Source organism: Notamacropus eugenii, chromosome 5 (assembly GCF_028372415.1).
Source record: "Notamacropus eugenii isolate mMacEug1 chromosome 5, mMacEug1.pri_v2, whole genome shotgun sequence".
NCBI lineage: Eukaryota > Metazoa > Chordata > Mammalia > Diprotodontia > Macropodidae > Notamacropus > Notamacropus eugenii.
In genome coordinates, this window is record NC_092876.1 from 297,776,999 (window position 1) to 297,791,637 (window position 14,639).

Genomic DNA, 14,639 nt, shown 5'->3' on the forward strand with positions numbered 1-14,639 from the left:
TATGGCATAGACTCAAGGCAGCATGAAGATGGCCTGATGTATAATCAAGGGTTCTAAGTTCAAATGTCTATTCTGCCACTTGCTACATGAACTTGGGCATGTCACTCAAAGATCCTGGTGAGAGAAATGATTAGTGCTGTTGCGGTTTCACAATGCGTTATGGTGGAACCATCTCCTGACAAGAATTCAGTCAGACTATCTCTAATCCAAGTATAGGTATTTATAGAGATTTACGCCTCTCATGAAGTGGGATAAGTTCCAAGAGGAACCTGCACCTTCAGAGAAAACAAGGTGGATTTTTATAGGGTAAAGATGCAATTACACAATAGAAATTATGGATATTAAAAAGGTAGGAGGGGTTTGTTAAGGGATTAGATAGTAGGGAAGGGGTCCCATCCACAGTGGAAATGTGCATGCGATTACCCACAAAGTATGCTGAAAAACCTGTTTTGGGGGGGGTATGTATGTATGCTAATGATATTATAATATGTCTCTCTACGTTTAAAGTTCACCTAACAAACAGCTTTTGCTATTACTGCGCAGGTGCCTAGTTAGGGAAAGTCCCTTCTATTGTTTTGGGGTCCACATCCTGCTCAGGCATCCTGGTGGTGCTGCTTTCTGATCAGTTGAGTATTGTGGTTCTGTGTGAGACTAGATGGATGTGGCTGTGGTTGAGCGCATGGATCGACACCTGCTGTTTCTGTGGGAAATATGAGGAATGGGTCTGGGGGTAGTGGCTAACTGGAGGCAGTAGCTGGAATCTCATCACATGGACATGCCTGCTGAAATATGAGTTCATGAACATACTTGTTGTTCTAGTGAGAAGAGAGGCATATATAAAGAAGTTAGGATACTGGGGGTGGAGGGGCTAGGTAGGGGCAGTGGTCTGCTGTTCAGTGGGGCCTATAAGGAAGTTAGAATATTGGGGCTAGGGGCAGCTTTATTAAGAGTCCATTAGTTCTCTCATGTTAAAAATCAATTATTAATTGAGATTAAGATTTTTTCCTTTCTAGTTGCTCATTCAGAAATAAACCCCTAGGACACTGCTGATAGGTGAGATTGCCTAAATTCTTGGGTATAAGTTTTTTGATCTTGGGTGGGATCTCCCAAACAGAATCTAGTCTCATCAAGATTTTGCCCTTAGGAAATAAGTCCCTGTATGTCCCTGTAACCTTCCATTGGAATTTAGGGTGACCCTGTTTATGAAGGGGGAAAACCAACCATAGAGGTCTGGGTATTCATGGATTTTTTTTTGCTCAGATTTCTGGAGGCAGTTGAGTCTCATGATTTGGTCATGTTCTCTGCAAGAGGAGCTGAAGACTTTTTTTGCCCACCTCCTTATTAACATGTCCACTCTCTCCTTTATTGTTAACCAGTCAAGAGGTGATTTCCATCCTCGGGGACACACCCTTTTTCAAAGCCTTTTTTAAGTATTCAGTCTTCTCCAGAAAGGGCCTTTGGTTTACTGGAAGAAGCAACTATGATTAGCAACCATCACATGAATTCATTTACTCCCAACAGCTGCTTACTAGGCCTCCTGACTGGTGCTATCAAAGTAAATACAATAGAATAAATCCAGGACCAGAGGCTTGATCTATTAAATATTAAATAGGTTTGATCTATTCCTCATCATGACCATCATTTTATTATCTGCTAGCTGTAACTAATAAAATTGATTAATTGCCCAGAAATTATGCCTCTTGAACTTTTCATATGTCACACTGGACCTTAGTTTCCTCATCTAGAAAAGGATCAGTTTGGACTAAATGAACTCTGAAATCCCTTTCAACCCTACATCTGAGATTGACTAGATGACATCTAAGGTTCCTTCTTTACATCTATGATCCTGTAATCTCTTCACAAACTTTAGGTTATTTGCTCTTTGTAGAATTTGGTATGTTCACTAGGAGAAAAGAGGACAGACAAGTAGCCAATGAAACTGGATTTGAGCTAATAGACTGCCTGATGTGTTTGAGTTGGTGGGAAAAGAGGAAACCTGGCCTGCCACCACCCCCAGAATACTAACAATGGAGGCCATTCTATTCTTCTGGTCCTAGCTGAAGAACCACAGCAATAAAAAAAAAAAGTGAACTTTAGGTAGGGAGAAAAAATACTGTCTCCCATTTCTTCTTGCCTTTACAACTGAGGAAGAGGAGAATAGGAAAAAGAGTAGAGGGTCAAGTCATTTGGAAGAGGTATAATCAAAGACCCTGGCTGCCCTGTCCTCAACAGATTCAATGTGCCTGAAGAGTACTTTGGTTTTGAGGAGGTTTGTTTTGACTTTTTTATATCAGTAGGGGATTTTCTGGGGCTTATTTTGTTTTTGTTTGGGTGGAAAGAGAGAATGGATCCTTATTCTGGGAAATTGACAAGAAGAAGAAAAACTTTAGTCCACTACATACAGGGTGGCATTAAAGCTAGGAGGAAAAAATCCCCTTGGAAAAGTAAACCCACAGACAGAACCCTAAACCTGAAGTGATAATTTGCTTAGCTGAGAACAAAATTCTATTTATATTCTGTCTTGATGAGCCTTCCTAAACCAATTCAGTTTAGGAAGAAAATTTAAAATGCTTGTTGGAATGTACTCCCATTTATCACTAAAGATTAAAAAAAAACCCCAACACCCTCCAACTCCCTGGGTGTGTAAATGGAGACATGTTTATTGAAAGGATTAAACCAAGTTGTTCCAACTGTGTCTTTGGAGTCATCTACTCTGCCCCCCAAAAAAGCAATAAACTGACCACAGGGAAGTAGATTTCTGAACCATAAACACAGACAAAGGAAGAAGACACTGGACCATTAATGTTCTTGGGCCCCTGGAGTGGAAAGTAGGACTACTGCTTTGAGTTAATGACAAGCATGTCCACCATAGGAACTTTGTTTGGCAAAGCAAACCACAGTAAACATGACCCAGGGATTACCCTCCAAACATGTTTAAACACAACAGCAAATTAACGGATGTTCAAAACAAAGCCTGATCTCCAAACATCCCATGCTCTGTATTGTTTTTCTAAATTACTGCTTTTAATGCTCTTTATTTTCACTCGAATAAATATGTGCAAAACCAAGGCCATGTCTAAGGTACAATAACCTGAGTCCATCATCCTATAGCCCCCTAAAATCTGCTTCAAGTTTTTCACAACAGTTTTATATGTAATTGTAAGAAACTGGAAATAACCTAAAATATCCAACAATAGAAAAATGACTAAACATATTAGTGGAACATTCATGCAGTAGAATACCATCAGGGAACCATGCTGGCCATGTTTAAAGCAGGCCAAAGATAGATGGAAAGATTATTATGAAATCATACAAAGCAGAAAAAGCAGAACCAGGAGAATGGGGCACTCACTAACTAGGACTATATAAGAGGGAAAGTGAATGAGGGTGGACAAAGGTCAAATTTCTTGAAGGAAATTTATAATACTTTAGGATTTTAAGTTTTAAAAATACAAGTATAAACAATTACCATGAAGGTTTAGTTGTTTTGCTGATTGCAATAATGAAATAATTTCAAAAGATTATCCTAAAACCTTAGGGAGGGAAGGGGGAAAAGGAAATGAAAGGGAAGACAACTGGGCCCTATTTTGAACTGGTGGTTAGACAGTGGATTAGAAAGATGGCCACCAAATGACTCTTTTAAAAATAACTGTATGTGTCTATCTCATATATATATACACATACACATATATGTAATTTTAACCTGATTTCACCTGTATCAATAATTTGGGGGGAGGAGTAGATTCCTGCTGTAGGTATAGATCTAGCCTCCTAAAACCCTGCTTGTACATAAAGCCTAAAAATATTAGGTTTATCCCAATAAAGGCATCTGTGGCATGAGTGGTAGTGAAAACTGCATTAGACTTGGGGGGAATCCTGACAGAGGCATTTAATTATGTAAGCAAGTTCCTTAATGTCTCACTGCCTCAGTTTATCTGTAAAATGGAAGGGAAGGTGTCTACACTATCTACCTCACAAGGTTGTGAGGAAAACACTTAGAAAGCCCTAAAGTGTAAAAAAGTGATGGTCTTTAACCATTATCATCATTGTCCTCCCACAGGAAGGTGGCCCAGATTGGCTCCTGGACTGTGATTAGGTAATGTTTTTCCTTATTTTGCTGCAGACCGGTCTCTGTACCACTTCCTGCTGTCTCCTTATCTTGCCATTCAGGGCATATGGTCCCCTACCCCTTCTCCATCACTTCTTAGCACCCCTTTACCTATTCCCAATAGAATATAACCTCCTTGCTGGCAGAGATTCTTGCTTGCTTGTATTTGCCTCTGCAATGCTTAATATAGTACATAGTTCTACTTCCCAACGGATAAGCACATCTAAAAAGATGATTCTGTTTAGACTTTGGGGATACTATATTTTCCTCCGGGATTGGAAAAACTCCTAACTAGAGTTAAGTGTAGTGGAAATAATAATGAATTTAGAGTGAGAGAATATGGTTTTGAACACTGGCTCCCATACTTATGACCTGTGTGACTTTGGGCAAGTCACTGAATTTCTCTGAGTCTCCGTTTCCTCATCCATAAAGTGAGATGGTTGGACTAGACAACTTTCACTTATAGATCTGATTTATTTCAGGACCTGACACCTCTAAGGCTCTAGATTTCTATCCTGCTATGATTCTTTGATCCAATGAGGGAGCTTTCTTTGTACACTTAAGGAACCCTTTGTTACTTTTCCTCTAGTACAATCTTCTACTGGTAACAAGGAAAGAGGAATGCCCTCTTAATCCTACCTTAGTGCTACTATCTATTGCCTGCGTCTTCTCTGTGTGAAAAGTTTCTTTTCCCTTGCTTCAAGGGAATAAGAACCCTTAGTTGAGTTAAGTTCTCTGCCACAGGTAAAGAGCTGAAACTCCATTCGCTAAGGGAACAAACCCCCCTGAGTCCATTAGTCATCCACAGACACAACTGGGAGGTGGGGGGGAAGGGAGAGGATAACTGGGGAAGTGGGGGAGGGGGGCTGGCAAGGATGAGAACATAGCCCAGCAGCAGGTAGGCCAATAATCCTCTTTGGGGTTCCAAACGCTGACCTGACAAGTAGTATGAGACTAACTAGAAGCATCCCCTACAGGAGCCTACATTTAGAAGACTAATCTCTCTCCAGCTCTGGACAGGCAAACTATGCAGCGAATGCCCCGGAGCATCACAGGAGGCAAATGTCGTTGACACTCCACCACTGCCCTGACATATGGTCCCTTCCCTTTTTCTTTTCCCTTTCTTCCATTCCAAGCAGCCAGTACCTAGGGCCTGCCAGTGACCCCCAGGGGCATCCCCTCTCTCCGAGTTGTCCGCCAGCCCTCCCATAGAGCCTGGAGCCTGAAGGGGCAGGGAGGGGGAGGGGACAGCATCGCAGCAGATTGCAGGCGGCTGAAAGCATCCTTCTTTGTTCCTCGGGATAATGTTGAACTGTGGCTAGTGAGCCAGAGCAGATTTCAGAACATATTTGTTTGTCCTCTTGCTGCAGCGGGTTTCTGAACCTAACGCAATGTGTTTCTGGTCTCTTCAGAAAGCTGCTGTGTATCCACCAGAGAGTACTTGTGATACAGTTTACCAAGGTCAGTGCTAATAAATTACATGCTTAAGGAAAACAATGACAAGCGTTTTCCATGGAGAACAGGATTTTTGCACTTGATTATTTCCTTGAAGTCATGCCCTTCTCCAAGCAACATACTCTGATTTTAGACAACACCAGTAGCAACTCTGTGTATTTCACATGGTAGAGCCGGGAACACCTGTCACATTAGCAGAGCAAACTTCAGGGCAATTCATCCTCCTAGCAATGGAATTAGTCAAGTAATGATGATTATATTGTTAATTAAGTGGCTGCTTTGTTACTGTGGCTCAACAGGGAACACTAAATTAACTATAGTTGTTTACTAATCCAGTCTTCCTCTCCCTTCCCCCTTCTCTATACATGCCCATTGTTGGAACTTTTGGAACAGTTTCCTTGATTTCTGTTACAGATTTTACTTTCAAAAAACAACCAGAATTTTATAGGACTTTAAAATGATAGCTTAAGAAGGTAGGTGTTATTATTATACCCATTTTTTTTGCCAGAGAAGGAACCAGGATGAGAGAGACTATGCAACTTTTCCTAGAGTCAAAACATCTAGTTGTGTCTGTGACAAGACTTGAACTCAGATCTCCCTGGTTCCACTTCGGATGGACTGATCCACTTCTGATCCACTGTGCCACCTGGCTGCTTCATTAGCATATCTATATTACATAGAAAAATTCTTTAACATAACATTGCAAGAGAAGTAATTTGCTATTGTCATTCTTATTTCATAGGGAAACTAAGGTTGCAATTTGTCCAGGATCCTATAACTAGTGAATGTCAAAGCTTGGACAACAAACTAGAACATGCTAGAAACACAACATGATCCAGAGATTTAGGGGTCCTCATAAGATCTGCATCTTTGGGGTTTTTTTCATAAGCTAGTACATGACTGGCTAAAGAGAGGGCATAGGTCTATTTTCCAAAGTCATTTTGTTGGGGGAAGGGGGTTGACATTTCACCCCCATCACACCCATTTGGAAATGGTTGTCATTCGATAGCATTGTCTCTTTAAGATTTGTAGCCCTCTCCTAGAATTACATGCTTCTACGGAAATAGCCTCTCTTTTTTATCACTTGGAAAAACATTAACTTTGTCCCTTTGAGTACCCACCATTCCCATCAAAGAAGTTTTGACTTTTCTTCTTTGAGGGACAAAAACAGCCATTTTTCTTTTAAAGAACAGGAGAGGGCGGTGAGAATGCTGTGCCCTTGATCCCTTTCACTTCAGACATTTCACTCCACCAGGGAGCCTGTCCTGAAACTTTCACCAAGTCTGACTTCCAAGCCAACAATGCCAGGGTGAGAGAAGGTGGGGGGGAATGTTGGAGAGAAGTACAGCTTTCTGTCATCCTCACACATATACACACAAATCAACCAGCTGCAGCAGGAGCAACAGGAGGTGGCAGGATGCTTGCCACGGTGTCTCTGAATTTTTAAGCATCCTCTCCATGCTGCGACCAAAACCCAGTCATTCTCTGGGTTAGAGACAGCTTGAGAATTTAGAAACCCGGCCAAAGCAGCATTAACTCTAGATCTGTTACAAGAACCACACAGGATATTCATTCATTCTACCAACAAATATTTATTGAATGCTTGCCATTTGCTCAGCAATGAATTAGATTTGGGTAGGGGATGTCTGGACCCTCCCTTGAAAAAATTTACAATCTTTGAAAAGATAAGATACACATAGAGAAAAAGTTAAATAATAATATAAAAGCTCTTGAAAGGCAGCATATTATCAAAAGCCAAATGAGTAGGAGTTAGCTCTTCAGAAATTCCAGAGATTATTTCTTAAGATTTCTTTCAATTCTAAAGCTTATGATGCTTTGGGTGGAAAGAATGTCAGACTGATCAATGATACATAGATAGATAGACAGACAGACAGATAGACAGATAAAAGCATTTATTAAGTATTTGCTATGTTTTGGGCACTAAATAATATTATGAACTTGAATAGTCAGGTAGGGCTTCTTGCAGAAGCCATGACCTGAGTTAGAACTTGAGTATGGACAAAAGGGGAAATTGCTGGGTGAGTAGGGAAGAAAGAGGTGACCAGCTAAAGTATCTATGTACTCTATTCTGTACTGACACTTCTGGTTGAGAGTAAAACCTAACCCGATACCAGAGCTGCCTAAAAGGACCTCATGACTCAAAGGCAAAGCTAAAAGAGACCTTTAGAAATCACCTCATCTAGCCCTCATATTTTATAAAGGACCTTGAAACCCATAAAGATGAAGTGACTCATCCTATGTTGAATAGGTAGTTAATGGGGAAAGTCCAACTTTCGCCACTTATTAACTGCCTCCAAAGAGACAAATCTGCTGTTTCCAAGTCCAGTGCTTTTTCTTCCCCTCCTTCCCGCCATGTTTTCTTGTTTTATTTACTTAAAGGAGACCTACTTTATGTTCGAAATCAGTCAACAAATATTCATTGTTTTAAACCATCCCCCTTCCTTTATTTTGCCCATCTGAGTGGGAGGACCTCGCTTCTTTGAGTTTCAGCTTCTACTGAAGTTCTGAGGTCAAATGAGCCTTCAATGACCCTGGAGGAAAAAAATACAGTAACAATGTAGGAAGAAAACAAGAAAGAGACTGTAAGAAATATGCCTAATGCTGGTAGGGTATGGTCTAGCACAGAAGGAAGGCAGAGCTGGGACTTAAAAGAACTTCCCCTCCCAACTCTGCCACTACAAAGCCATGTACCCTTAAGTCATTTCCCTCATTTGGAAAATGAGTATACTGCCTGCCCTATCTGCTTTCATGGGACTGCAGTAAGGATCGAATGAGACAAAAGATGTGAAGACTCCTTAGAAAGGTTTTAGGTGATTACAGGAAAGAAGTGTGGTGCGGTGTTGTTTCACTTTATTTTAGGTCTGGAACTGTGATTTTATCCGAGTAGGGAACTCCACGTGACCATACGTGCAACAAGTAACAATATTTCTGAAGAGATGCACAGGAGACACTTAAGAGGTTAAGCTACTTGACAAACTCACACAGTTTGTATCCAGACAGGAACTGAACCCATGGTCTGTGTGGTGCCTAAGGTAGCCCCTCCATGTATTGCCCAGCACTGCCCCTTGTAACATTATCAAACGGTACCTCCCTAAAATGTCAGCCTCTGAGACATTTTGCTAAATTCCAGCTTTCCAGTTATATTTTCAGGGTGATGGACAAAAGAGCGCTAAATGGGAAGGAGATTGGGGGGACAAAGACCTTCGACAGCAGACGGTAGGAAATCAGATGTGACCAGTGGATTTTAGGCAAAACAAATCCTCTGAAGAAACTGAGCCTCAAACTTTTATTTTCACAAAAACATTTCTTACGGGTACCCCAGAGGCTCTGAGGTTGGGGTGAAGTATCTGGCTTGGTTTCTATATTCCTACAGAGACGACGGTAGGATGCGTCAAGAAAAATGCCCAACCTGCTGCAGCTTGGCACGTCCTCTCTTGGTCCCGCCTTCCCACTCTCCTCAGATTGCACAGCTCCCCCTGCCTTATACAGACATAACGCCCATCCTGGTGATAGAAGGCTGAGAGGCAGCCGAAGAAAGAAAAAGGGGGCAGATGAGGTGGCTTTCCGTTGTGATATCTGCACCTCTTTAGCCTAGCATCCAAATAGTGCACAGAGGCTCCATCTCCCCAGCCTCGGCTGTCCTGGCTCCTTTCTCAAGCTAACACAAGATTTGTTTCCTTGTTCATCGCCCTCACAAAAACCATACCCCACTCTTCCACTTTTGTCCCTGTATCCTCCACTGACTTGAGAAACATCTTAATAAATGCTTGTGGATTGGACTGACTGATTGAAACATTTTTTTTCCTCTGTAAGAGAGAGAAGCACTAAATTTGGTTGAAACCCCATCTACTCCAGGAAGGCTTTTGAGAGCAGTTTCTCCAGATTCTTCTTCATATAGTACCATTCTATTCTGCATTTAAGTAAGATTATTGGCCAGGGCATATAGCTATGCGGCGATTAATTTCTTTTTTCTTGAATTACTTCACCTGCAACTTGCCTGACGCGTTGAAGGTAATAGTAATGGGTTTTGTAGTCTGCCTCTGCGTTCTCATCCCCACCCCTTTAGCATTTAAATTTTTCAATACGTGATTTCTGATTGATTCTTATCCTCCGCTCCTGGCCCCACTTTCCCTTGTTACTCATTAAGTGAAAAAGTCCCAAATAGATGTTCCCTTATTGAATCCCTCTGTAAAAAATAAAATAAAATAAAAATAGGGTGCTGATCTGCAGCAGTGAAAACTGCCCTGAACTGAGACTGGAAACTCCAGGCTCTGCTAGAGAAACCAGCTCTGTGACCCTAGGCAAGTCTCTCCTGGTCCTCAGATGGGGCAGGACAAGACGGTCCCTTCCAGCTCTCACATCCCACATTAAAAAGGGATTCTAAGAGAATCTTTTTTCATAGAGGAGGACCAAAATAGGGGCCAGTTCTAACGTGCCTCCATCTCAGTTCCTTCCCCACCTTCCCCGCCAAAAAAACAACACTACGTGACGAAGTTCATTGCGTGCATTGTACAGGGGCTTCCCTAACAGACTCCGCCAGACTAACCGCGGTGCCCTTCTCCCGCCCCTTGTCTCCCCACCTCCCCTCTCCTCCCTCCCCCCCACACACCCCGCCCCGTGTATTCAAAGGACTCAAAGCAAAGCAGTTCCCCATCATCACTCCAGCGGGTGGGACGCATGCGCTGTTCCGCCACCGAGCGTGATTTATAAAAGTCCGGCTCTCCGAGAAACTTCGGAGTTTGTTGGTTGTGGCTGAGGGTTGCGAAGTGATTGGAAAGTAGTGTGTCTGGGCGGAGGCTGCTGCTGCAAGCATGAGTTCGAACAGCGGAGATGATCTGGATGTAAGTTCAGCTCTGCTCTCCTTATTTCTCTGGCTGCAAATGCATTTCTCTTGGCAGAGACCGCAGCTGCCCGATTGCCTAACTTTTAGAGGATGCCCGTTTGCAGGGCTCACAGCACTCAAAGGGGCAACTGGCAGAAATTATTCCTAGGGGTGGCAGAATGAAATAGAAGTAGGGTTTGCAGCTCCTCCTCTTTTTTCCTTGAGACTTGACTTGGGCTACAGAGATGAGCGTGAGTGACTGGGTAGGACCGTGCACTGGCTTGCTTTCTTTCGCATTGTTTGCAAACAAAAAGGTGCATTCAGTGCAGATGTGGCAAGTGCATGGGAAGGAACTGGCTGCCGGGAGCCCCAAGGAAGAAAAAGCAAGAATTGGGGTAAACGGCTGCACTAGCGGACCGGGGAAAGAGAGGGAAAGTGAACTCCCGGGTGGGTGACATTTGTAAAGGGTGCGCCTGGTTTTCTGTCCAGTAGGTGCGTGTGCACCTCCCTCAGAACCGCTCAGGTTCCCAGATTCAACCTGGAAAAAGAAGGAGCAAAGAAAACATTTTTTATTCCCTCTCCTGCCTCCCAAAGCGATCTATTCCGTGCCCGGGGATGAACTAGGTTCTTTGTGGGGGAGTGCTGGCAGAGGGAATGCAGGGTCGGACTTGGAGTAATTCACAAACTCCCTCTGGAGACTGCAAGTCTCATTAATAAGTCTTAAAAGCCTATGGTATAGGGTAGCCTTGCTCTTTCTTTGGAATTGGGATTTGCAGACGCCGTGCCGTTGTGGTAGGTCAGGAGCTCCGGGATCTTCGCTTTGGCGTCGGGCGTCTCCAAGCAGTGTGCGGCTGTTGGCTTGAGTCACCTCCAGGAGCTAGACCCGGAGGTGCGCTAGGTTGGGGAGGTCCTTACCCTGGAGGGCGCGACATCGTCTTCGGCTGAATTGCATCCAGGGGGAAGGGGATGGAGGGTGGGTGCAAGCGTACTAATCGGTTTGGTTCAAAATGCTGCTGTTTAACTGTCGGCGGTTTCCTCTTGCTTTTTGAACCCCCCACCTCATAGTTTTCGCTTCCTCCCACAGTGGCGCGCGATTCAAAGGCAACCAGGGTGGAGCCGCCAGGCTCTCTAAAATGCGCAGCGGCATGCACGGTGCGAGTCATCTAGGGAGGGTGGTACGGGCTTATGGAGAGTGCTTTCAGGGCTCTGGCTAACCTAGTTGCCTGGGGAGAAGAGTAAAGTTGGGGGAATCGGGGGAAGGGAAGGAGAGTGCCTTGAGGATGGTGGACAGTTTATATTCACACTGGACAGCAGGCTGATCGCTTCCCAGTGCGCGAGTTCCAGCTGCTGCCCTCTAGATCCCATTAGCCAGGCTAGTGTGGGGTGGGAGGGAGGGAAGTGGGGAGGGGGGAACATTACTACTAGACAGTGGGTTGATGTTGGAACAAGATAGAGGGAGGAAATGAAACTTGGGGCGAGGAGGTAGAGTCCAGAACGCGTGACCCAAACAACAGCGCCTTCTCCACCCAGGGAAGCGGAGATCCGCTCAGCAAACTAGAATAACCTTGAAGGAATAAACACTTGGGGGGGCGGAAGGTGTACGTATTAACGAGCACGGTTTTCCATGCCTGCCGGACACTCCTCAAGCATACTGTTTTGACAGATATCCCTATACTGGCCATATGTGATTGCAAGGACACTATAGCTTGTGCTTTAAAAAAAAAAGTTTCCTCAATGGAGAACAGAGTTTTGTTTTGGGGTTTTTTGATGCGCTTAAGCTGTCCTTTCTCTTATCTCCTGTTTTTCGTGCTATTATGCTTTTGACCTAGCCACGATGGATCGAATCCCCCTTCCTCCAACCCCAACCTGTCCCGACTCGGAAGAATGTTTCTTTAAGTTTCTTTTGTTGAGCTTGGCTGAGAGGTTCCATGAGAATTCTGAGGTTAACAGAAAAATCCAAGCTATTAGATTACTGTAGGAGTTGTAGATGAGGAAAGGAATGGGGTTTTAAAAGAAATGGTGCCATTGTAAGGGCACCCTTCCCTAGGAAAATTGTTTCCCCTTGGAAGAATTTTTTAGGGGAAATGGGAGAATTTGGATTGCTTTTGTTTAAGAAAAACTTTGGAGTCATATAACTTGATAGATAAGTACTGGTTTTGTCATTTCCTGTCATTTACTTTTCTTATTCTCTTTTCTTGCAGTCCTATACAGGCTTCATCATCGAGCTTCATGATAACAACAGTTCAGATGGTTTTGGCTCAGGTGATTACGATGGCAAAGAGCCATGTTTCCGGCATGAAAACGAGGATTTCAACCGCATCTTTCTACCTACAGTATACACCTTCATCTTTCTGACCGGCATTGTGGGCAACGGATTGGTTATCATTGTCATGGGTTACCAGAAGAAATTGAGAAGCATGACCGACAAGTACAGGTTGCACTTGTCAGTAGCTGATCTCCTGTTTGTTCTCACTCTGCCTTTTTGGGCCGTGGATGCTGCTGCAAGCTGGTACTTTGGAAAATTTCTGTGCAAGGCAGTGCATGTCATTTATACAGTCAACCTCTATGGAAGCGTCCTGATTCTGGCTTTTATTAGTTTAGACCGATACCTGGCAATCGTTCATGCAACCAACAGTCAGAGACCAAGAAAGCTGTTGGCAGAAAAGGTGGTGTACTTAGGTGTGTGGCTGCCTGCTCTCCTGCTCACGGTTCCAGACATCATTTTTGCCAACACAGGTGAAGCTAACGGAAGGTACTTCTGTGACCGGGTATATCCTCATGACAACTGGCTGATTTCTTTCCGGTTTCAGCATATCCTAGTTGGACTTGTTTTACCTGGCCTAATTATTCTGACCTGTTACTGCATTATCATTTCCAAGCTGTCCCATTCAAAGGGTCACCAGAAACGAAAAGCCCTGAAGACAACAGTCATACTTATTCTGGCTTTTTTTGCCTGTTGGCTGCCTTACTACATTGGAATCAGTATAGACACGTTTGTTCTCCTGGAAGTGATCAAGCAGGACTGTGATTTTGATACCGCCGTACACAAATGGATCTCCATCACAGAGGCATTGGCCTTTTTTCATTGTTGCCTGAATCCCATTCTGTATGCCTTTCTTGGTGCCAAATTTAAAACCTCTGCACAAAATGCACTGACATCAGTTAGCAGAGGCTCCAGCCTTAAGATACTTTCAAAGGGCAAGAGGGGAGGACACTCATCTGTTTCTACTGAGTCAGAATCCTCAAGTTTCCACTCCAGCTAACATCATCTTTCAACATCTAAAGAATTTTTTTTATAATAAAAACTTTTTTTTAAAGTTACTCTTTTTTTTGAGATACAAAAGACTGACCATAATGTACAGCTTATTATTTACTGTCAGAATTTATTGTTTGTTTGTTTTTTACTTTAGGGGTGTTTTTGTTATGTTTAATTGGTTTATTTATATAAATTTGTTCACGTTGCGTGTTGATGAATGTCTAGGCAGGACCTGTGGCCAATGCTTGGTTTGCTACTTTTAATATTTGTCTGTATAGCTGTAGAAAATGTGAACTTAAACACTTTTAGAGTGTGTGGTGAATGACTTAAAGCTAGAAAAACTCTGCTCAACTGTTTGTACATAAATTATCTTTCCATTCCAGTTTCAACTGTTTTTTCCCTATTCTTCTGAAAATTGTATGGTTTACACTAGTGTAATTCTGATGTAGACATTGGCACTTATAACCAAAACCCTTGAGTCAAGTGTTAGATGGTTTTTTCAGTATTGGCTTAGTTTAAAAACCTGCAGCATACAGTCTGTGTTAAGCTGTTAATAAAAGGAAAAGGAAAACTATTTGGTGTTCCATTTGTATCTCTGTGGTTGACTTTGTTTAGACTTTCTGGTGCTGGTTAAAAGCTTTTCAGGCTGGAGCCAACGTGCATGAAAGATAATCCTCCTGATCCTTCTAGGCCATAGTCTGGGGTGGGGGTGAGGGGGGTAATGAGACAGTATGAGATTGAGTACCACAAATACTTCAAATTTCCTTAGGTTTGGACTATTGAAAAGCTGTAATCATTATCAGTGGGTTTAGGCATCCAGTCAATTTGATTTTCTTTTAAAGGGCATCTAAGCTTAGAATCATAACATACAATTTAAGGTGGCTAAAGGCCTTTCCTTTTGATTTCTTCTATCTAATATGATTTTGTCCTTAGAAAGAATAATTTCCCTCCCAGGGAGAATCAGTGAAAAAGCTTGA

The 14,639-nt window shown here is 42.9% G+C and overlaps 1 protein-coding gene and 1 pseudogene across 1 annotated transcript; one reads left to right on the plus strand and one right to left on the minus strand.

The window, feature by feature from the left end:
- Positions 1–10,397, minus strand: part of LOC140507884 (large ribosomal subunit protein uL2-like) — a 165,662-nt pseudogene extending 155,265 nt beyond the window's left edge.
- CXCR4 (C-X-C motif chemokine receptor 4) lies at positions 10,227–14,236 on the plus strand. The gene is made up of 2 exons (XM_072613206.1): positions 10,227–10,425; positions 12,608–14,236. The coding sequence occupies exons 1-2, from the start codon at positions 10,396–10,398 to the stop codon at positions 13,667–13,669; spliced, it is 1,092 nt and encodes a 363-aa protein (XP_072469307.1). The 5' UTR covers positions 10,227–10,395; the 3' UTR covers positions 13,670–14,236.
- The last annotated feature ends 403 nt before the right edge of the window (positions 14,237–14,639 follow it).